At 30.8% G+C, this 23,583-nt stretch overlaps 2 protein-coding genes across 2 annotated transcripts; one reads left to right on the top strand and one right to left on the bottom strand.

Moving 5' to 3' along the window:
• Positions 1–158: 158 nt before the first annotated feature.
• LOC145755756 (5'-3' DNA helicase ZGRF1-like) lies at positions 159–23,548 on the bottom strand. The gene is made up of 28 exons (XM_082572004.1): positions 23,440–23,548; positions 23,176–23,319; positions 22,244–22,417; positions 21,840–21,947; positions 21,111–21,263; positions 20,670–20,767; positions 16,003–16,057; positions 15,499–15,646; positions 15,312–15,341; positions 15,175–15,209; positions 13,805–13,930; positions 13,104–13,252; positions 8,705–8,735; positions 8,556–8,640; positions 7,519–7,659; positions 7,253–7,381; positions 6,573–6,655; positions 6,292–6,418; positions 5,622–5,770; positions 5,364–5,507; positions 5,261–5,301; positions 4,802–4,916; positions 4,364–4,503; positions 3,188–3,363; positions 2,675–2,846; positions 2,149–2,277; positions 1,723–1,872; positions 159–949 (listed from the first exon to the last, which is right to left on the bottom strand). Exons 1-28 carry the CDS (start codon positions 23,455–23,457, stop codon positions 298–300), a joined length of 3,702 nt encoding a protein of 1,233 aa, XP_082428130.1. The 5' UTR covers positions 23,458–23,548; the 3' UTR covers positions 159–297.
• LOC145755214 (uncharacterized) lies at positions 9,344–13,367 on the top strand. The gene is made up of 4 exons (XM_082571442.1): positions 9,344–10,004; positions 10,374–12,639; positions 12,777–12,855; positions 13,009–13,367. The coding sequence occupies exons 1-2, from the start codon at positions 9,344–9,346 to the stop codon at positions 12,629–12,631; spliced, it is 2,919 nt and encodes a 972-aa protein (XP_082427568.1). The 3' UTR covers positions 12,632–12,639; positions 12,777–12,855; positions 13,009–13,367.
• Positions 23,549–23,583: the final 35 nt, after the last annotated feature.

Raw genomic sequence — 23,583 nt, forward strand, 5'->3', positions numbered from 1 at the left:
AAAACAAACTTAGCATGAAAAGCAAAATTTAGCCATATCAAAAAGACAGTTGTTACTTTTTAAGTATTTTTAATGTAATTAAAATCCATTTTTTTGAAATATAATTAAAATCAATTTTTAACGTATTCATTTCTAAGACTCTTTACATGCATGCGTTTTTTAACAATAATAATTTTTAATTAACAATTCGGGCTACATCATCTCAGGAATTCTAAACACAATACCCGAAACCGTATATTAAAATAGATTTATTCAATAAAAAAGCAACGTAAACAAACAAAGTAACGAATAAGTTAATTAGAAGTTCATTATCTGTGTCAAACTGACATCTTCAAGAACAAACACTGAGTTTTTATTTTTAGAAATATTATTTTTATTTTTTAAATCAGTTGTGTTATTAATACTGTCATTATTTTCTATTTGTGTATCTATAACTTTCTCCTTCACGAAGTTCCCGTTTTTCTCTTTTGTTACGTCATCAGCGACTAAATTAGTGACGTCATCAAATTGCTCTTTTGTTATGTCATCGGTGACTCGATTTATGACGTCATCGACGTTATTGCTTATACCATTTACGTCATCAATTTTACTGTTCGATTGATCCACAACGTCACTGTTTATTACTTCTGTCAGTGACGTTACCGGAATATATTTTTCAGTGACGTCACCAGAACAGTTGTTAGTGACTTCATCAACGTAAGGGTTAGTGACGTCACTATTTTCGCTAGAGTCGGAATCGAGCACGACTCTTCGTTTTTTGAATCGAGAAACCAACGTTGGTAGAGTGACGTCATCTTCGCTTTGCGAGGCATCGCTATCGTAACTTTGCAGCGTTTCGTCGTCGCTGACGTCATTTTCGGGCAGGGTCGGGCGATGCTGCAGCCGGAGCGGAACCTCTGACGTCAGGTCCGAGTCACGTGACGCGCTCATCATGCGCTGTAAGTATTTCCTTGAAAAAACAAACGAATATTTGAATCTTGAAGATCCGAAGCAATCCATTTAGCTATCTATATTCTAAACCTAAACTCGCTTATTACTTATTAGTATACTAACTGTGCCATTGAACTAGTACTACAACAAGTCAATAGTTAATTGTTTTTAGGTTTTTGTATTGTTTCTATGTTTATCCCGTTCTTTTAAATATCTATTTTAAACGACCGAATAAAACCGTATTCTAGTGTGTATTTTAGAGCAAAGTGACCTATACTACGTCATTTACATTAATTTTAAGTTTTCATCTTTTAAAGTTACCCGTTTTCTTATAGTTTGGTCGGAGAAATTAAGCATGTTTTTTTTCTACGTATCGCGTGTTTTATGCGTATTGAACTCTATCAATCAAACATTTAAGCAGGTTAAACAAATTCGGACGATAGCGCTAGCATTCATTTTACCCTTAATTTAGCTCATACAGCGTCAGTGAAATTTTTTTTGTATATATCTTTATCCTCGATGTGGAAAGGTCGAATGTGCGACCTAAACATAGAGTAACATCAGTTACTCCGATCCAGTCTCGAGTTACCATTGGCAGTTTAGGATATTATAGAGATTATAGTTGTGCTGGCTCAGCGGGAGTTCATACCGTTTATGACGCCTTACTCAAGGGCGCTACTGCATAAGAGCAGTAGGTATTGAACCCACGACCTCATGGTGGTGTAGCAAGTGTTCTTTCCACTACACCACGCTGTTGGTGAAATAATTGAAACACCCGACGTATTTACTTACTTGAATTGAAACGAGGTCTGAAGGTATTTTTTCCCGCTTCTGTTGCACCAATCAACGACACGCGACCAGTTTGCGTCACTGCAAAGGTTTCTCTGATTGGCTGCGACGATCACGTGATTTCGGGCCCTGCTGAGTATTCCAATGATTTCTCTAAAAAAAATTAAATAAAAAATTTAGTTATAAATGTTAATAAAAACCTTATGCATAGTGGATTTAAGTGTTGGCTCAGCAGGAGTTCTTACAGTTAAAAGCGCCATACTTAAGGGCGCTACAGCACGAAAGCAGTGGGAATTGAACCCAGAATCTTATATAGTGAAGCCAAGTGTTCTAACCACTACACCATGCTGCCAAGCTTTCTAACCAATTGAGGATTTTTTTAGGCCATTGATCCTATGTTACCCTTATTACATATTCACATTTAACTACCTGGTAGAGTTAAAATGCTCAATGCAACTGGTACGAACTAGAGATAGTAAAAGAATAGATGTATCCGTAAATAGGCAATCCTCCCAATTCTTCACCCTTATGCAATTCACATCACTTAAATCATAAAACCTAAAAAAAACAAGATTATCATTAAAATTTTATTATCGACTCAATTACATATTAACTTATAGTTATCTGCATCGTGGTGCAGTGGTCAGAACACTTGGCTTTACTACATGAGGTCCTGGGCTTGATCCCCGCTGCTCTCATGATATAGCACCCTTTAGTTAGCGCGATTAATGGTATGATCTTCTGCTGAGCCAACACTTAATCGGCAGCTCAATTATCGGGCAATTATAATCTATAATATCCCAAATTGACCAAGGCAACTCAAGACTAGGTCGTTGTAACTGAATGTTAATGTTTAGATCGTAAAGTCTACCTTCCCACAACGAGTTAACAAGTTTACCTTTTTAACTAAAATAGCATATTGTGAAATGAGTTGTTAATTACCTAAAAAACTTACTCGATATTTTGAAGTGCCGATTTAATTTCTCTACATTGAGCTTCGTATGTTGTTGCTATCATAATACTGGTGCCCGGTACGCCATGGCCTAAAAATAAAGTCACCAGATCAGCTATAAACTTGGCTTCCATTGAATTGCAGTACCCTCCAGTAGAGCTTAACTCTTCATTACCTAAAAAGTAAATAAAAACAATGAAATTAGGATTTTACACTTGATATTTTTTTTTATATATCTTTATCCTTTATGTGGAAAGGGTGACTCATGACCTAAACATAAAGTAACATCAGTTACCCCGACCAACTTTTGAGTTGCCTTTGGCAGTTTGGGATTTTATAAACTCAAATCGCCCCGATAATTAAGCAGCTGATTAGGTATTGGCTTAGCAAGAGTGCATAGCGTTTTATGGCGCTTTACTTAAAGGGGCTACAGCATAGGAGCAGTGAAAATCAAAGCAAGGGCATCATGTTGTAAAAAAAGCACATTGTTTTACATTAATATAAATAACAACAAACCTATGACGTCGTAAAAACATAATTCGGGTAATCCTTCCAACAAACTTTTATGGTCTTCGACATTTTGATTTTTGATTGCATTGTTGTAAAACAGGTCATTTAGAAGAGATGTGATTATAGGTATATACATTAGCTGTGTGTTTAAAGTATATGATTCCAATCCCATGTTTAACAGCCTGAACAATTTAAAATCCAGTTTTTCATAAAATTTTATTTTGATTAAAAAGATGCATAACAGGGTTCTGTAACGAATCCGCCATCTTGTTGTTTACGCCAAAGTCTTAATTTATTTTTTTGTATATATCTTTATCCTCGATGTGGAAAGGTCGAATGTGCGACTTAAACATAGAACAACATCAGTTACTCCGACCCAGTCTCGAGTTGCCTTCAGCAGTTTGGGATATTATAGAATATAATTGCCCAGTAATTATGCCGTTGATTAAGTGCTGGCTCAGCAGGAGTTCATATCGTTTATAGCGCCTTACTCAAGGGCGCTACAGCATTAGAGCAGTAGGGATTAAACCCACAACCTTATGGTGGTGTAGCAAGTGTTCTTACCATTATGCTGCCTTATTTATTCCTTAGATCGGAATAGTACATATGAAAAAGGTTTTTTATGTTTAGTTATCTTCGAAGCGGAAAAGTCAATTTTACTAACTAAACATAGAGTTGCATCAGTTACCCTGACCAAGTCTTGAGTTGCTATTGGGATATTGTAGATCATAGATGCTCGATTTCTGATTGGTTATTTTAGGGAACTACAGTATGAGGGCAGTAAAGACTGGGACCTCATTTTTTTTTGTATATATCTTTATCCTCGATGTGGGAAAGTCGAATGCGCAACTTAAACATAGAGTAACATTAGTTACTCTGACCCAGTCTCGAGTTACCTGTGGCAGTTTGGGATATTATAGATTATAATTGCCCGATAATTATGCTACTGATTAAGTGCTGGCAGTAGTTCATACTATTTAAAGCGCCTTACTAAAGGGCGCTACAGCACAAGATCAGTGAAAATTGAACCCACGACCTCATGTGTGGTGTAGCAAGTGTTCTTACCACTACACCACGCTGCCGGTATTTAGTGTAGCCAAGTGTTCTAACCACTGCTTTCAAAGTATTTTCCTAAATCTTACAATACAAATCATGTTAAAAACAGTTTAAAAAAAAACAAACCTAGTATATAAAGAATGGTTAGGCTTGTTTTCAGTGGAACGAGAATCACCAGCTAAAATAAGCTTTAAACTTGAAAATTGACCAAGTGGCAATAGACTCAGTGGCTCAGAAATTCCCACAGAATTGTCCATTATTACAACCTAAGTAAAAAACAACCAACAAATATTTATAAAAAAAGTATTATTTAAAAGTCTTGGTTGTATGAAGCAAATTGTTACATGGTATGATTTTAATCTTAAAAAAGCAGACTTGATAGCCCAACCACCAAGAAATTTTTGCAGCCCTAGCTTAGACTTGAGATGCCTAAGGTTGTTTGTGATAGCATTGGCCTTATATTGCCACATCATTAACTGCCAAATATTTAAAAAAATTAAAAACTTTAAAAAAGAATAGTGTTGTGTCTTTTAGTAAACAAAGATTTAAAAAAATTTGGCTCACAGGAAATTTGAAATGTGATATTACAGAACATAGACTGTCTTCACAAGTCGTTGCTATGACAGTGGCGTTATGAAGACGATGTCTATTAGAGGTGCTTAAACTTTTTTGTATTGATCTAAATCATATAATTATATTTGTATTAATTTGTATACATTAGCTAGTGACAATTTATGTTAGTCTTTATGAAAGTCACATAAGGTCGTGGGTTCAATTCCCGCTGCTCTCATGCTGTAGCATCTTTGAGTAAATCCCTATAAATGTATAACTTTCTGCTAAGCCAGCACTTAATCAGCAGCATATGTATCAGGCAACTATGTTCTATATAATATCCCGAATTGCCACAGGCAACTCAAGACTGGGTCGGAGTAACTGATGTTACTCTATGTTTAGGTCATGCATTCGACCTTCCCACATCAAGGATAAACAAAATTATATACAAAAAAAAATATTTTAACTTACTGATATGCTGTATCTGATGAGTTGTACTTCTTTAACAATGTCTAAAAAATTATAAAAATATAAATTAAAAAAAAAGGCATAAACATAGTTTAATATTATATACCTTTAATTTATTATTATGCTCCACTATGCCCCCCTTGTTATGAAAGCTATATGGAAGAATAGATTCTTCTATTTTTTCAAGGTTACCAATTCTGGCAAAGTTATCGAATCCTAACTTTAATAAGCAAGCAAGCAGACCATCAACCTTTGAATTAATTTTATAAATAAGACAAAGTTATGGCAAATTTTTTTTTAACAATTCTTAATAATATGCTAAATAATATAAAAAAATTTAAACAATTAAAAAACCCAAACCTACAGCACTATTTTTTTGAGAAGCGATTAATAACTTCCAACTGGGCTTGCTTTTCTTGGGAAGATCAGATGATGAAGAAGGAGGGGCAAGTAGAAGTGAGATTAAAATTATGATAACAGATAAAATGTAAGTTTTGCCAGCACCAGGAACACCTAAAAAATATAAAAAATTTTAATATATAAAAGTAAAATTTTCTTTGTTCAAAATTAACTCTTAAAACAAGAGAGTTGTTGTTCTAAGTCAACGGTTTGTAAATTACTGTTAAAGTGTCATGTTACAGAATTTTGTAAGTGATGTATATAGCAGGTTGTTATGGTTGACAATGAATCACAAAATGGCTTTAGAACCTTTAAAAAATGTCTGTGGTACATACAATGATTAACATAAAAAACCAGGTTACCATATTTTTTGCGTGACGTAGAAAGTACCAAGTGGCAAAGTGAATGTATACAAGCTTGTACTTTCCACGTCATCACAAACAGGGCTTCCCTATTTCTTTTTTTTAATTAATTTTAATTTTAATTTTTTTTTTAAGTTGTATAACTTTAAAAGTAGGTGAAATTATTTAAAGTTAAAATCATTTTTGTGTTAAGTGACACCAACTTTATTAATTTTTGAGTATAAAGATATCACTAAAATAGAACTTTAGGTAAATTACATAAATCATACTTACCATTAATTAGTAAAACTGGCGAAACTGTGTTTTTATTGTTGCATAATAAGTCCAGTACTCCTTCCAGTATATTAAATTGATCGTCATTTAGTTTGTATTTTATCTTAAGAGTATTAGCTATTTCCAACTACAAAATCAAAGTAAACTTTATAAAGTTATTAAAAAAAACGCTAAAATATTAAAAGCAATGTTTTAATTCTATTTCATTCTAATATAGTAAAATTTATATACAAGCTTTTGTAGAAATGTGTAGTCTTTAAAAAAAAAGTTTTTATATGTACCATTTTATTATAGGATTGACTAAATAAGGGTTTCATAGACATTGGCTTTATATTTTTGTTTATTGAATCAGTTTTCATTTTACCTAATAAAAATAAATAAATGGAGGTAAGTTGATGCTAAAGATATATATATATACATATATAATGAAGCTAATTAAATAATATATATATGTTTAACTGGCAGCGTGGTGTAGTGGTAAGAACACTTGCTACACCACCATGAGGTTGTGGGTTCAATCCCCACTGCTTTCATGCTGTAGCGCCCTTGAGTAAGGCGCTATAAACGGTACCAACTCCTACTAAGCTAGCACTAATCAGCAGCATATTACTGGCAATTATAATCTATAATATCCCAAAATGCTAAGGGCAACTCGAGACTGGGTCGGAATAACTAATGTTACTCTATGTTTAGGTCGCAAATTTGACCTTCCACAACGAGGATAAATAATATTTATAGATACTTATACAACGTCTAATTTCTATGCCCACAAATAAAAAAAACTGCCATTTGTGGTGCACTGTAAATTTATTGCAGGCAAATATTAGTTAAGAGTTGGGACCATATTACGTAGGACAGGCTATAGACTAGGTTATAAAAATAAAAATAAAGTCTAATATTTAAACAGATTCTAAAATTCAGCCCAATTTATTGCACACAAAAAATAATGAATTTTTCATACTTGATATAATATTTGGAGTTGGTGAGAAAATCTTTGGCAAAATTGGAAGAGTTTTTAGTTTTTTGTAGAGGTTCAGCAAACAAGCAAATTCCAGACCACAATTGATAAGACTGATAACATGGAATATATCTAAAATTACAAAAAAATAATAAAATATGATATATCCGAAAACATGAAGTTAACTTAAATTATTAATAAAAGTGTGGTTCAAATTAAACAATAAATTGTAAATAAAGGTTAACAAAGTTAAAAAAAAAATCACATGCCTCCATCACTGAAAGTGCTATCGTGAACATTATTCAAAGGTTGAATTACAACTTCATTTTGTGAAGAAACAGAATTTGACAAAACTCTCACAAAATAAACCTTAATAAAATCTATTGCTGAAGATAGAGCCCAAACTTCATCTGAAATATAAAAAAATCAATAACAATTTTTTTTGTTTAGGTTAATTTTTTAAATCAATCACCAGGACAAACATATCCATATTTGGTAAATGGAAATAAGGATTGGGCTAGAGTACCAAAATTTTTTTTATGTTTGTGCTGCAAAGTCAATCCTTATATAAAACATCGAATTTAAATATTTAAGCCAAAAAGTAAAAAAAATAACAAGATTTAAGTTAAGAAAAGATTAAGTTTAAGAGAAAATCAGCAAAAAAACATGAAATGTGAAAAAAAATCAGCAAGGACTGTAAAAAAAGATTAACAAGAGCAGTAAAATACAAAAAAAATAGCAGGAATCATAAAATATGAAAGAATATCACCGAGAATCATAAAAATCAGCAGAAATCAAATATAAAAAAGAAGAATCATAAGGTACAATAAAAGAATTAGGAAGACCATAAAATACAAGAAGGAATTAGCAAGGACCTTAAGGTATGACAAAGAATTAGCAGAGACTGTGAAGTGTGAGATTCTTTTTTGTATATATCTTTATCCTCGACGTGGGAAAGTCGAAGGCGTGACTTAAACATAGAGCAACATCAGTTACTCCGAGCCAGTCTCGAGTTGCCTATGGCAGTTTGGAATATAATAGGTTATAACTGCCCAGTAATTATGCTGCTGATTAAGTGCAGGCTCAGCAGGAGTTCATAACGTTTATAGCGCCTTACTCGAGGACGCTACAGCATGAGATCAGTGGGGATTGAACCCACGACCTCATGGTGGTGTAGTAAGTGTTCTTACCACTACACCACGCTGCTGGTCAAGTTTGTTTAAGAACCGTACAAAGTAAACCAAGAAGTACAAGTAAACCAAGTGTTTAAAAATATGATTTTAATATTTTTGATTATTATACTTACCCTTTATATTACAAAGGACGTTGCTTGTTCTGGACAACTTCAAATATAACAGACGTTTACCATGACTCAGTGTAGGCTTGTTCTGCTAAAATCAAATATTTATTGTAAATAATTTAAAATGTACAGATAATGAAAATTTTAAGAGTTACCTTAGATGAAGCCTCTAAAGTGGTTGACCTTCTGCAGACAAAAAATGATAAATTTATAAAAAAAAAATTTTTAAAGAAAAAAGTATCAAAAAACAAAAATGCTAAAATTTACAAAAAAGTTACTTTTAAGTAAAAGTTAAATGCAATAAAAGAGTATTACGAAGGACTAAACCTTCTCAAGTGTGAATCAATAGGCACTTAATTCTGCTAATTTAGATTGAGTGCCTGTTTTTAAGAATTGTAGACACTCTAACAGTTTTCGCTATTATCATTATTTCAGACCAAGATGCTGTTTCAAATCAAGCTATGAATGTATATGCTAATTACTATTTCTTGTATGTAACATTAGACGTTTCAAGAGGGCATTATAAAAATTAAATAATATTGTATTATTTACATGTGTGAAAATTATTTAAAACCTAGTTGGTAAGCTGTAACCAATAGCTTATATAGGCAAAAGTAAATTCTTCAAGCAAAATAGTAAAGATTAATTCTATTTATACTAGCATAAAAAATAACAAAAAAACTTGCAAGTTGTTAAAGAAAAATTACCAATTTGATGCCTATTTAGATTTGATTAACAATAGAAGCTTATTGTTTTAATGTATTCAAAAAAAATGTAAATTTTAAATTGAAAACATGGAGCCAAACAGCTACCTTATTAAATTTTTGCACCACAAAGAAATCAAGCGACAAAATCAAATCAAAACCGAAAAAAATTTAACAAAAGAAAAAATCAAGTTACAAAAGTTGCCTTCGATTAAACTAAGGCAAAATCCATTTAAGGACAAAATGATGGAGGTAAGCATTCCGCCTAAACTGAACATTCACAAACACAGGATAAGAACCATTAAAAATCACCAAATTGACCATGACAGTGATATTAACTGGTCAATTAAAAGTAACGATGGTGGAGAAAGCTTAACTGACAACCAAAGCGATATATTAACAATCAAAGAAGTGTGGAAAGAAGAAGAAGAAGAAGAAGTACAATATAACAAGAGTGCACAATTTAAATTTAAATCCCCCAATCTTGCATTTTCAAAAAGACAAAACTCTTCTTTGAATCTCAAAATGACAGCTTTGTTTAACTCTATGCGTCAAAATAAAAGCAGAAGTACAAAAATAAGTTCTGGTAAAATGTCAAATGTTTTTATACAAAGTTGGCCCAGCAATATGAGCTCGACAAAAAGTGAAAATAGTTATGCCGAAAGTGAATACTCAACATGGTCATGTGAATCTAATACAACCGATGACTTTCAGGCAATGATAATGAAAGAAAAGGTTCTAATGGAAACAGGTTTTTATGATAAAAAAACAAATTCAAGTATAAATAATAATTTACTGTATGAAAATGGTGATAGCTTCAGTCGTACTTCTTTTCATAATTCAAAAAAAATATCATTATCTGATGATGACAGTTCTCAATTTAGTTTAGGACCGTCAACAAACAAATTTAATAACAATTTCAATTTAAACAAACAAGAACTGTCCCAACAAAATATGTTTATTAGAGAAAATACTTTTAATACAAGCAATTCAAATCAAGACAATTTGACAACTGAGACCAGTTCTCGTCCAACAAAAAATGTCATCAAATTGCAAAACGTAAATTTATCATATCAAGATACCAAAAACTCCACTCTAATAAAAAAAGATTCTCTTTCAGCACAAGTAAATACTCAATTCGAGCACGAAAATGTAAACAATTGTATTGAAAACACTTTTTTAAACAACAATACTCAAAGAAAAAGCCAAATCGAGATCAACGTTGCACTTGAGATAACAAACAAAACAAAAGACGAAACAATAACTTATGACAACAAAGAAGATAAAAACTACAAAGGGAACAATAACACAGAATATCCTCAAAAACCCTTGAAAAAATTTGACTCAAGATACTTAAAAGACATAATCACAAATTCAGAGGGTACTTTAAATAATGCTATGACGTTAGAAAATCATACTGAGCCTGTGTCAGAACATCAATTAACAAAAGAAAATGAATTTGCTTTACATTCAATTGGCACAGCTGCTGGCCACTTTGAAAAATCTCAAGATCCAGTAATAAAAGGTAACAATGCGCCAATAACTGACAGGGTTATGAAAGAAAAAGATTTCAAAAAATCAGCGTTAGAGGGAAAAGTTAATGTAAAAATGTCAAGCGAAGCGAATGTAGAATTGCCAAAAACGATTTCAACAACTTCAAATTCAAAACCTCATTGTTCAAGTTTATCTCAAGTTGAAACAAAAAAGTTCGATGCAGAAAAAAGTTCTTCTACAGAGTTCAAAATTAATGAACCCGTAAGCAACAAGTCGCCCCCAAAAACTGGGGACACTTTCACAAGAACAAAAAGTAAAGTTGAGCATGAAAAAGCGCCAAAACTTGTAGACAAAGCCAAGATGATGATACGAAGCGGTGAGAACCAAACTAAAAAATCAGATTTCCAAAACTCAGTCGAGCAACTTCACTGCAACTCGATGCCTTCGCGTAGCAAAACAAGAGGTAAGCCAACTGTTGCATCTAACAACAAACAACAAAAACCACCAACGTCTGAAATGGACCAAATATCAGCAAATGACACCAGCAAGAAGAGACTGTTTCTTAGTTTCGAGGAAGAGTATAAAGTAAGAGTTTTAAAGAAAGAGGCAAATGTCGGGCAAAAAGTTCACCACGAGCGGAAAAACAGAGAGAACAGAATCGGAGTTCCTTGCATCTTACCGTTAACATCTCATTCTCTAACCAGTCGACCAATTTCAAAAGAAACTGAAAAACGCAAAAGCTCGAAACCAAGACGAAATTCAATCATCGAATTTTTTCAAAAAACTTTAGATAGAGGAGTCTCTCGAAACAAAGGTGATGGGTTTTCTAGAAAAAAACCTTTGCCACCCATTCCCATTGTAAATCCAAAACCAATGTCTGCGAAAAAGTTTCAAGACAAACCAATTGAGGACAACTTGGCAGTGTCCACTAAGAAAAAGCAGCTGCACCATAAATACGACCCAAAAATAATCAGCAACTTAGGGGATGCTGAAACCAGAATAACTTCACCAGTTTTGGAAAAAAGGAAAATTGAAACTCCATCTGTACAGCCCAGATTCGAATCGAGAATAAATTTAAATGCACACAAAAGAATGACAACAATTGCAAAGAAAGAAACGTACAACATCATTGATCGCTCACCTTTAAAGAAGAAAATCGACGAACTCGAAGCTATGAGAAAAGCAAAACAAAAATCCAGAGAGCTTGCCGTGTTAAATTTAACGGAAATGGTGCTCAACAGCTCACAGGACAATGGAATTTCCGGCGAAAAAACCTACAAAAAAATTGTGCCGGGAATGCTCAAACTCAGAAAAAAATCGACTCCGCGTTTTCTTACGCATTCTGCTAAAGTAAGCCCCCTCGGCAGCCAGTGTAGTCAGTTCACCCAGCACCCAGAGTCTCCACAAATTTTTCAGGTTAAAAGGCAAAAGTGCATGGAGACTCAAACATCTCAAAAAGTACAGAGTGCGGTCACCAGACCTACAACAGGGCTGCAGCCCTTGAGAACTCAAAGTCCCTTGTACCCAAGTATCATAAAAGAACTTTCGGGATACGACAAAGACAGTCAGGTGATATCCTGGTCAGACAATGGCACACAGTTCGAGGTGACATCGGAAAATGGAAAATATGGATCCATTTCGTGCAAGAAAAACACTCCGGAAGAAATTGTAAAAGAGGTAGACTCACACAAACAGCTTCTCGAAAAAGCATGGGAAGTATTAAGACCTAATACCAGCACTAAAGTGATAACACCCAACAATAGGAAAAGAACGCCGGTTAAGCCAAAGAAACTAAAAAGAACAACCCAACCAAAATCCCATAATGACAATGTTATGGTTGTGTTTTCAAGCGGTAACGGAGATCATGTTAGTTTTCAATGTTAACAAAAAAGGTAAAAACTATATACAAAATTTTTAATAATTACCTATTTAAAAAAATGAAAAAAAAAAATGAAAAAAAAAAATTTTTTTTGAAATGTCATTTGTAAATTTATATGTATGATAAATAACTAACTAAAAATTGTTTTAGTTACATTGGAAACAGAACCAACAAAAATATATTTCCACAGAAGTTAAATTTAATATTTTTCCGCAATCTTATAAAAAAGGTTTGTAACTATTCAACTATTTTAGTAAAAAAAAAAATAAAAAAACTTTTTTTTTCCAAAAATAAAAAGTTTTGTTCTAAATATTATTTTATAAATTACTTATAAAAACAAGGAAATTACTTGTATAACTTTAAAAAAAATTCTTAATAACAGAAAACTGCAATCATCATTCAAATACCAACAAACCGTTCAAATTTTTCTACAAAAAAAAATAAAAAAAACTTTTTTTATATCGACAAAAATTTTACCTGAAAGTTTGACAGTTCATAAACAAATTGATATTCCCTCGATTTAGATAAGTTATTAAACTTCTTTCGTTGTTGATTTTAATTTGTTTGTTGGGCAGCAAAACTTTGATCATTTCTTTAGATGCTGAGATGTCAGCCCACTTGAAAAACTAAAAATAAAATTTTTTATTTTCATGTTTTAATTTCCATAACATAAAAAAATGTTGATACATATTTTTGTAACAGCACAGCTAAAATAAAAATATGAAGATTTGAACACTTGTACTTTACGGTCCTTGTCAATTCTTTCTTAAACTTTACAATTATAGTTTAATTTTTTAAGATTGTAAAGTATGAGTGATTCTAAAGATTTAACGTTGTTTTAAATTAATCTATTTTTTCTATTTATCGTTTATTATTTAAAATATAATTTTTGCTTCTACATATTCTATTATGCAATAGTTTTTACTTTCATTATGTGATTGTATTAAAATACCTCATGTTCATATTGGCATTCAATTGTTTATCCATAATTATGTTACAATTAACAAAACTATTTTAACATTTTATAACCAAACTCAAAAAACAACTTTTAGTTTTTAATTAGGAAAAATAAATGACAAACAAATATACGGCAAATTAATAATCAAGATTCAGGATTACAGTTATAGCCTTTTTAATGGATAATAAATTAACATATTTAACTGATATTCTAAACTTACTTTGCATTTTCTTTTGCCCAACGCACAAGTGAAAAACACTTTCCCGTGGTTTGTCCCTTCTTTCGTGACTCGACAAACTTTCGAAGGTCTCTCGTGAGAGCAGTAAGGAGGCTCCATAGAAGCCAACTAACAAATTAACATAAAAGTTATTACCAGGTCTATATATCTATACCAATATACAGGGATTGAAATAACGAGTTGCTATTTGCTAAAAGCGAATCGTTTTTTACATGTTTATTAGAAATAGCGAATCCACCAAAAATGATCCAGGCAAAAATAAAACAACCGCGTAAATTTACAATTTTTTTTAAAAAGCTTATTTAATCCAGTTCCGAACTAATTTAACGACATGAGCATAACCTGCAGATACGTATATTACTATAGGGCATATAATTGTTGGGTTTGGTGACCATGCCACAACATACTTAAAATCTTTATGTAAACAATAATACTTTTGGCATGTTTTAAATCATTAAATTGATTTTGTCATTTTTTCCCGTTGCATTGTTGTAATATTAATTGTATATATTTTATTATTTACTTTTATCGTATTTATTATTTACTTTTATCAATGTGCAAAAAACCAAAATAAAACAAATAAAAAAAAATAACAAACACGTTGTTTGTGCAAAAAATTTGCATGTTACGTGAAGCTTTTTACTATTAATTAACAGTTGTTTAACAATACGTTATAATTTAAAAATGCAACGCAAGGCGTTAAGTGTTACAAAAACGCGAATATCATGACTTAGGCCTAACTATTGACCTGAAAAATCGACCACATTTGTACCCTGATATATATATTATCCTTTGTTGTGAAAAAGGAAACCTTATGCCCTAAAAAATGTGTGTTTATTGCAAAATCCTTAGTTCCTATTTAAAGCCTCTTACTTAAGGAAACGAACCAAGGGCCTTATGTTGTAAAGCTAAGTGTTCTAACCACTACAACATGCTGCTGGTCAAAGTATCATTTTACATTTTTTTGTATATCTTTATCCTTGATGTGGTAAAGTCAAATGTGCGACTTAAACATAAAGTAAAATCAGTTTCTCCGACCCAGTCTCAAGTTGCCTGTGGTAGTTTGGGATTTTGTATAGATTATAATTGCCCGATAACTATGCTGCTGATTAAGTGCTGGTCCAGCTGGGGTATATACCATTTTTAGCACCTTACTCAAGGGCGCTACAGCATGAGAGCAGTGGGGATGGGGATTGAACCAACAACCTCATGTGTGGTATAGCAAGTGTTCTTACCACTACACCACACTGCCGGTCAACATTGTTACCTATGTTAAACTGTAACATTACAAAACCCAAAATTTAAAAAAATAGTTTATAAAGTTAATAGCAACCTTATAATATAAACATTACCTCTTCATCTGTTGGAGCATCAGGTTTGTTAACCTCTGGAAAAGAAAATGTTTCATCAATTTCGACAGAATTTTCAAAAGGTTGCAAAAATAATTTGCTAAGGTCAGCAACATTGATTAGAGAATAAAAACACTTACTCTTTTCCCAAATTCTCTTGTTAATTTTTTCTAAATTTTTAATACAAAGAGTAAATATATTAGTATAAAATAGAAAAAAAAATTTGTATTACGAAAAATTTAATTTTCGAATTATTACCAGAATAGTTGTTTACAAATTTAGTGAAAATTAAAAACTTTGTAAAAAAATAAAATATTTAATACTTGCCATATATAACTGCAGACCATGTTTTAATGTATTCCTCTACAGATGCAAAACAGACAGGAACAATTGTAAATGGCTGTTGTAAATTATTCACTGACAGTAAAGCAGCTTGCTCATTTGTTGGAAAAAAAATCTCTTTCACGAATCGACTCTTTAAAATAAGTTTTAATTGTTTGTAAAACAAATAACTTTAAATATATGTATTATATAGAGCCGGAAATGTGGTGTAGTGGTCAGAACACTTGCTGCACCACCATAAGGTCGTGGGTTCAATCCCCATTGCTCTCATGCTGTAGCGCCCTTGAGTAAAGTGCTATAAACAATATAAACTCCTGCTGAGCCAGCACTTAATCAGCAGCATAATCACCGGGCAATTATAATCTTTTTAATATCCCAAACTGCAAAAAGGCACCTCAAGACTGGGTCAGAGTAACTGATGTTACTCTATGTTTTGGTCGCGCTTTTGACCTTTCCATATCTAGATATATACCAAAAAAATATTTATACCTTTATTTTTTCCAACTCTTTCCTTATTTGGTTGTTTTCAATTCTTGACAGGTCACTACACAAGTTTAAAAGAAATAAATTACTTGTTTTATTTGTTTAATGTAGATATGGTATCTTTAACTTAACAAATATTTCTGTTTAAATGCTGTGATTTTGACTTATCTAAAATTTGCTAAAACCTTTTTGTTATGTTTAAACTTTTGTTTACACTTATACGTATTTCTTACTTAAAGACTTTATAGTTTTTATATATACTTCAAAAGCATTTACTCATAATCAGTACATCGAACAGTTTGTTTTATTTTTTATTAATAAAAAAAAACAAGTCAAAAATAGAAATATCTTAAAAAACAATAAAACTTTAACAACAAACAACATGTAACTAGAAAAAAAATAAAATAAACAGAATAAAAAGCTAAACAATATACTTGAAATTTTTTAACATAATAACATAGTTTATACAACAAAGTTTATAAACTGTTGAACTAAACAAAATCTTCATCTGCATAAAAGTTCATAAAGTCACAACCATAATAAGGAGAAACACATTCATCAATCACATGGGAATTATTACTATTATTCTTCTCTATATTATATGTTTCTTGTGAAATATCAAACTGGTTAGACTTATTGTGTGCATTATAGTCACAATACAACTTCGCGATTTTCTCCTGTTTTACAATTTCCTTTACCCAACTTTCTCTTACTTTTCTTGATTTCGTCTCATATCTATCAGGGGTAACAAACTTTCCCCAATTTGAAGTTGATTCTTTATTGTCCGAGTAATCATCATTCAAAAGTGAGGAACTGGGTTTGAAAACATCAAAATCCTTTGAATTAATGTCATCGAAATTGTCTACATCAAATTGAAATTTTGGTGTTTCGTTTTTTAAATTAAAATTTGGATGTCTCAAGATTGGTTTCACATTGGGGTCACATTTAGGAGAATAACATTTATTATAATTATTAATTTCATGCTTAGAAGAAAATGAAGGAAAAGAAGGGGTGTCAGGTTGCGATTGTTCTACAAGACATGTGTTTGGACTATTTAAATCTCGGCCTGAAAATATATTGTCAGAATGATTAACAGTATCTATTGTGGGTAGAAGCGATGCATCAAAAAAGTCGCAAGAAGTGTCCATTAATTTTTTATTTTTGCAATTAGATAATTTTGAACGTAAAACAGTCGAATTTGTAGGTAACTTGCCAAAAATCCCATTTTTTTGAAATAAATTTGGAAATTTGCCAAAAAGTTGTTTAGGTTTATTGATTATCAAGTTGTCATGCGAAGCAACCTCACCCACCAAGCCTTTTATTTGAAGGACCGAATCCTTGTCACTCAACTTTTCTTTAACCTTGTCTAAAGTAGATATAGCAGCGCTACTGTTATAATATTTTCGACCACTTGTTTTTGAACTTTCTACATTGTTTAAAGAATTGACAGATAAACTTTCTGTATCACCAACTTTAAGTTGCTGTGAAGTTGTGTCTTGATTGCACTTCGTAGTTGCTACAAAATACTGGTCAAGCTTCACAGGAACTCTTTGCCCAACATGTGAGTTTTGGCTGCTGCCAGCTGAAATAACATCATCTTCCTCATTTAATTGTGGAACTATGTACCCATTGGTCGTATTGGACAAATTATGTGATTTATTGACATTATTTTTTTCTGTTGACAACTCTATAGGTGAAAAAGTCAAGTCTTTGTTGTACATTGTACAGCTGTCAGGTAGTTCAAATGAGTTAATTATTTCGAAAAATTCCTTTTCCAGATTTTGGAAATCCTTATGGGTTAAAAAATTACTTTGGAAATCTTCTTTCTCAGTTTGAAGTGTTTGAACCTCTTCTCTATTACAATTCGACAGTTCATGTTTGTTTCTATTATTAATGTCCTTGTTAGTATCAATAAGTGAAACAACGCTAACTTTAGAATTATTGACAGGATTAAAAAAAGGTTTATTTCCAGAAGGAGAAATCATCATTAAGTTGTCTTCAGAGTTTATTTGGCAATCGGACGTATTTGTAATATTACAGTTTACTGTTTCAAAAAGCTCAGATAGCTTTAGTGAATCATTGCAAATTTTTGTCAACGGAGAAGTAATGGATTTTGATTGGTCATTTAAATGAGACGATATGTTTTCTTTCAAATTTGTTTTAGCATCGGTTGAATAATTAAATGTTGTGTCACAGAAATCGAAACCAAAATCAAATGTAGGGATTGGTAACTCTAGATTGCAACTCATAAACAACTTGTTATCTACAGGCTCATTTTTAAAATTTTTATTTTTTTCATTTTTTAAATTTTTGTTCTTTTCATCTTTTAAATTTTGTTCCTCTACATCTTTTAAATTTTGTTCCTCTTCATCTTTTAAATTTTGTTCCTCTCCATCCTTTAAATTTTGTTCTTCATCATCTTTTAAACTGTGTTTCTCTTCATCTTCCGAATTTTGTTCCTCTTCATCTCTTAAATTTTGTTTCTCTTCATCTTTTAAATTTTGTTTTTCTCCATCTTTTAAATTTTGCCCCTCTTCATCTTTTAAATTTTGTTCCTCTTCATCTTTAAAATTTTGTTCCTTTTCATCCTTTAAATTTTGTTCCTCTTCATCTTTTAAATTTTGCTCCTTGGCATCTTTTAAATTTTGTTCTACTCCATCTTTTAAATTTTTTTTCTCTTCATCTTTTAAATTTTGTTCCTCTTCATCTTTTAAATTTTGCTCCTCTTCATCTTTTAAATTTTGTTCCTCTTCATCTTTCAAATTTTGTTCCTCTTCATCTTTTAAATTTTGTTCCACTTCATCTTTTAAATTTTGTTCCTCTTCATCCTTTAAATTTTGCTCCTTTTTATCTTTCAAATTTTGTTCTTTTTCATCTTTCAAATTTTGTTCCTCTACATCTTTTAAATTTTGTTCCTCTTCGTCTTTTAAATTTTGTTCCTCTTCATCTATTAAATTTTGTTCCTCTTTATCTTTAAAATTTTGTTCCTTTTCATCTTTTAAATTTTGTTCCTCTTTATCTTTAAAATTTTGTTCCTTTTCATCCTTTAAATTTTGTTCCTCTTCATCTTTTAAATTTTGCTCCTTGGCATCTTTTAAATTTTGTTCTACTCCATCTTTTAAATTTTTTTTCTCTTCATCTTTTAAATTTTGTTCCTCTTCATCTTTTAAATTTTGCTCCTCTTCATCTTTTAAATTTTGTTCCTCTTCATCTTTCAAATTTTGTTCCTCTTCATCTTTTAAATTTTGTTCCACTTCATCTTTTAAATTTTGTTCCTCTTCATCCTTTAAATTTTGCTCCTTTTTATCTTTCAAATTTTGTTCTTTTTCATCTTTCAAATTTTGTTCCTCTACATCTTTTAAATTTTGTTCCTCTTCGTCTTTTAAATTTTGTTCCTCTTCATCTTTAAAATTTTGTTCCTCTCCATCTTTTAAATTTTGTTCCTCTTTATCCTTTAAATTTTGTTTCTCTTCATCTTTTAAATTTTGTTCCTCTTTATCTTTAAAATTTTGTTCCTCTTCATCCTTTAAATTTTGTTCCTCTTCATCTTTTAAATTTTGCTCCTTATCATCTTTTAAATTTTGTTCTACTCCATCTTTTAAATTTTTTTTCTCTCCATCTTTTAAATTTTGTTCCTCTTCATCTTTTAAATTTTGTTCCTCTTCATCTTTTAAATTTTGTTTCTCTCCATCTTTCAAATTTTGTTCTTCTTCATCTTCTAAATTTTGCTCGTTTTCTTTTTTAGAGTTTTGTTTCTTGATATTAGGATTGCCAAAATTTGATTGACTTAGACTGCAATCACTATTAAATTCGCCAGTAAAACAATGAAGAGATAGGTCATCAGGAACTTCTTGTCTTGATACATCTCGACAATCAATGTTATTGTTAAAACACCTTTTATTTATCAAAGTATCCAATTTATTCTGAGTTTTAGTCAAGACAACATTAGGTTTACATAAATCAATGTTTTGTTCCGAAACTAAATTAAGGTTGTCAGTTGTAATCAAAAAGGGGCTTGATTCGCATTTACTTATAATTTTTTTGTCGTGGTCATTAAGTGTTTTGATTTGACCATCAATCCTGTCTTTTTTGCTGCCCAATTTAACGTCCAATACCCTAGACTGACATTCTATATTATTCTCACAAGAAGTTTTACTAAGCAGATGATTTTGGGTAAGCTCAGCAATATTGTTTTTTCGATAAACTTGTTTGTCCACTTTTATCACAATTTCTGATAGCACTGTCGCACATATCTCATTTATTGTTTTGTTACTTTCATGATTGATGCCAGTACAAAACGTTTTCGAGGATTGCTTACTCAATGCATCGACACTCAAAATTTTGCTTTTGGTATTTGCGTGTGACTTGTGTTTTCTTTTTCTTTTCAACCTACAGAATGGAAAACAAATTGAACAACAAATTGACTTTTATTTTTATTTTATTTTAAATTCAATTTGCTTTCCATTCTGAGCTTTATCATAGCACTATATTGCTTTACTAATGATGTCTACAAAAATCCTATGTGTATAAATTAAATTAGAGCTCACATTAAATTCAAGTGTTTATATTCACCCTATTAGCTGTTACTAATCTGACTGTATCTTAACTAATTTTAATCCAAGAAGTATAACTAACAAGCAAGATAATAAAAAAAATATATATATGTGATATACCTGGCGGGTGAATTTGTTGGTGATAAATTTTCTTTTAAATTCAAATTTGCAGTTTGAAAATTTGAGACGGTAGTGATTGTAGTAAATGCTTCAGGTTTCTAAAAACATAAAAAAAAATTATATATAGGTGTTTGATACTATTGGTTCTTATTACACAATAAACAGTGAGTTATTTAAAATTCTTATCGTTTATAGCGCCTTACTCAAAAGCGCTACAGCATGAGAGCAGTGGGGATTGAACCCTCGACCTCATGTGGTGTAAAAAGTTTTCTAACCACTACATTATGCTGCCGAAAATTATTAGCCTATCTTTCTATACAAACACTTTTAAATAACTTCAGAAAAAATAACAAACTACTAAAAAATTATTTTTGTATTTTTGCAAAAAAAATTTATATCTTTGCAATGTTATAAAAATGTTTTTCCGATTTATAAATTAACCTTTTTTAGTTCTTTTGAGCTCACTAACATTTTTAATAAATCTTCTGCTCCCCTAACTTGGTTGTTGTTTTTTTGTAAAACTGAACTTTCTTCATTTGTTGATGTATTCATACCACTCCATATTCCACTGTTCTGGGTTGAACCATTAATTTCCTAACCAAAACAAAGTTATTATTTTGTTGGTAAATATTTCAAAACATTTTTATTTGAAATTTTTACTTCATTAAGAACGTCAAAAATAAATTTATAAATAAAAGTTTCATTATTAGATTAAATTTGCGAATTGGTTTAATTGTATTGTGATTATGTACCCAATAACTACAAAATAAACCTTTTCTTGTTTTTTTTTTAATTTAAATAAACAATTAGGAATTTTATTGTAATAAACAAAAAATTCGAACTCCAATTTTTATTATTGGTATTGCATATACAATAGACAAAATTAAAAATAAGTTACCTTTGATTTTAAATAAACAAACTTTGATTTTAAATAAAACAAAAAAGATTTCAGATAAAATAAACAAGCAATTTTTTGAAGTTAGTAATATCAGTTTGAAGTTAGTAATATCAGGATATACATTATCCAAATTTTAAAAGTAAAATTTTTAAATTAATCTATGAAATTTAATTTATATATGATTTTCAATAATTTTATATAACAATAATAATATTTTTTAAAATTAAAGATTTTAAACCCAAGTAAATGTAAAGACAATAACCGTAATTAACCTGGTTCTTTTCAGATGAGGAAGATAATACAGTTTTAACAGCAGGTGACAGCCTTCTAGGGACCGTGAAAGATCGCTTACGTTTCAGTAAAACTAAAGTATTGTCAATCTTAAAGAAAAATATTTTAAAGAAATATTGTTTTAAGTCTATATTTATATTAAATGGAGCATAGTAGCTGTTACATATTATATATGTACATGTTAATTTATAAGCCTACAAAATAACTCAAATGGCAGGTGAATTAGTGTGAACAAATATTAGTTATGACTATATTATAACAATGAAATTCCTGAGTGTAAGTCAAGCTATTAAATAGTTTATGGAAATGATGATAACACACTAAATAGTAAATACAAGGCTGGGTGGTTTAAATGTTTTAAAATTTAAAAAGTTTAAATTAGTACCTGAACACTTGACTTTTTCTGATCATTGAATTGTGGAACTGTTACTTGTGACATACTGCTACCGGACATAGATTCAACAAATGTTGTGGATGTAGATTTGGGTGAAATGAGAGAGATTTCTTCTTCAACTTGAATCAAGTATTTTCCACTTTCAAAATCTAAGCCCGGTTTAACCTAAAAGAATGTAATATTGCCTATTTAGGTTTACTGTAAAACAAAAAAGTTTTTTAATACCGATTTATTGTAGAAAATATTATCTTCACGTTTACAATCAAATTGTAAAGCAATCTACATATGTAAAATGCTAAGTAACCTATATGCAACACACTACGTTACACTTGTACTACTGCACCAAAAAAAGCGTTAACAATACATAACTTACAACTAGGGATGGGCCAATCGAATCCGAGTCCGAGTACTCGGCCCGAGTATTAAGCATATTTTAATACTCGTGCTCGTCGAGCATTTTTTAGTACTCGGACGCCGAGTAATAATTTGTCATTTAAGATCGTATACGATTTACTAAACATAAAAAAACACGAGGTTTGCCTTTTTCTAATAATTTGTAATCTACTCTCAATTATATTACGTTATTTAAGCAACAATTGCGCAACTAATACACTTTTTACTACACTTTTTTTACTAAATTTTACGCATAATAAATTTGAGACTTAAACATTTTCGTTTGGACTTAAAATGATATTGCTATCAGCGGTAAGTAGTTTTGCCAACGTTAAACCTTTTATAATTCATAAATATGTGTTTTTTGGCAAATTTTGCAGTTTTAAAATTATGCGGGAAAGATTCTCGTGAACAGTTATATACGTTTAAATGACGTCATAACCGAGTACTCTGACTCGGGCGAGTATCGCGACAAAATACTCGGGCTCATCGAATCCGAGTAATTTGGATTTCAGCCCATCCCTACTTACAACAATTTTTTCTAGGTATAGAGTTGTTAGTTGTTGTTTTGAATCATCAGCAAGTGAACCTCTTGTATCGTCATTGAGAGCCAGAATTAAAATCCCATCTTGCCAAGTTTTGCGCTTCTTAGTTTTTTGATGCGTGTATAAAACCTGGATTAATTTTATTTTTGTTTTGCTTTAGTAATAATAAGCAGTTAAAAGTTTCAAAACTTAAATATGATATCCACAATAGTTTAAAATATAATATTATATATATATATATATATATACCTTAAATTTTCTCTTCATTATGTCTATGTAAAATTAATTAAGTCCAATTTCTTACAAATGTTTTAAAATGTTAAAGAGCTACAGGAATTTAGTACCTAGCAATTTTTCTACGAAAAAATCAGAATTTAATGTTAAAAGTATAAC

Source organism: Corella eumyota, chromosome 6 (assembly GCF_963082875.1).
Source record: "Corella eumyota chromosome 6, kaCorEumy4.1, whole genome shotgun sequence".
Lineage (NCBI taxonomy): Eukaryota > Metazoa > Chordata > Ascidiacea > Phlebobranchia > Corellidae > Corella > Corella eumyota.

What these genes read in the sequence shown, in the direction of transcription:
- LOC145755214 (XM_082571442.1), top strand. Translation starts at nt 9,344, where the DNA reads ATGGAGCCAAACAGCTACCTTATTAAATTTTTGCACCACAAAGAAATC. An exon ending in AAAGGTTCTAATGGAAACAG is followed by an intron (nt 10,005 to 10,373) that starts GTTTTTATGATA and finishes ATTCTCTTTCAG; the next exon opens with CACAAGTAAATACTCAATTC.
- LOC145755756 (XM_082572004.1), bottom strand. An exon ending in CAAGAGAATTTGGGAAAAGA is followed by an intron (nt 15,210 to 15,311) that starts GTAAGTGTTTTT and finishes TTTCTTTTCCAG; the next exon opens with AGGTTAACAAACCTGATGCT. An exon ending in GAGCATTTTAACTCTACCAG is followed by an intron (nt 1,873 to 2,148) that starts GTAGTTAAATGT and finishes AATTTTTTTTAG; the next exon opens with AGAAATCATTGGAATACTCA.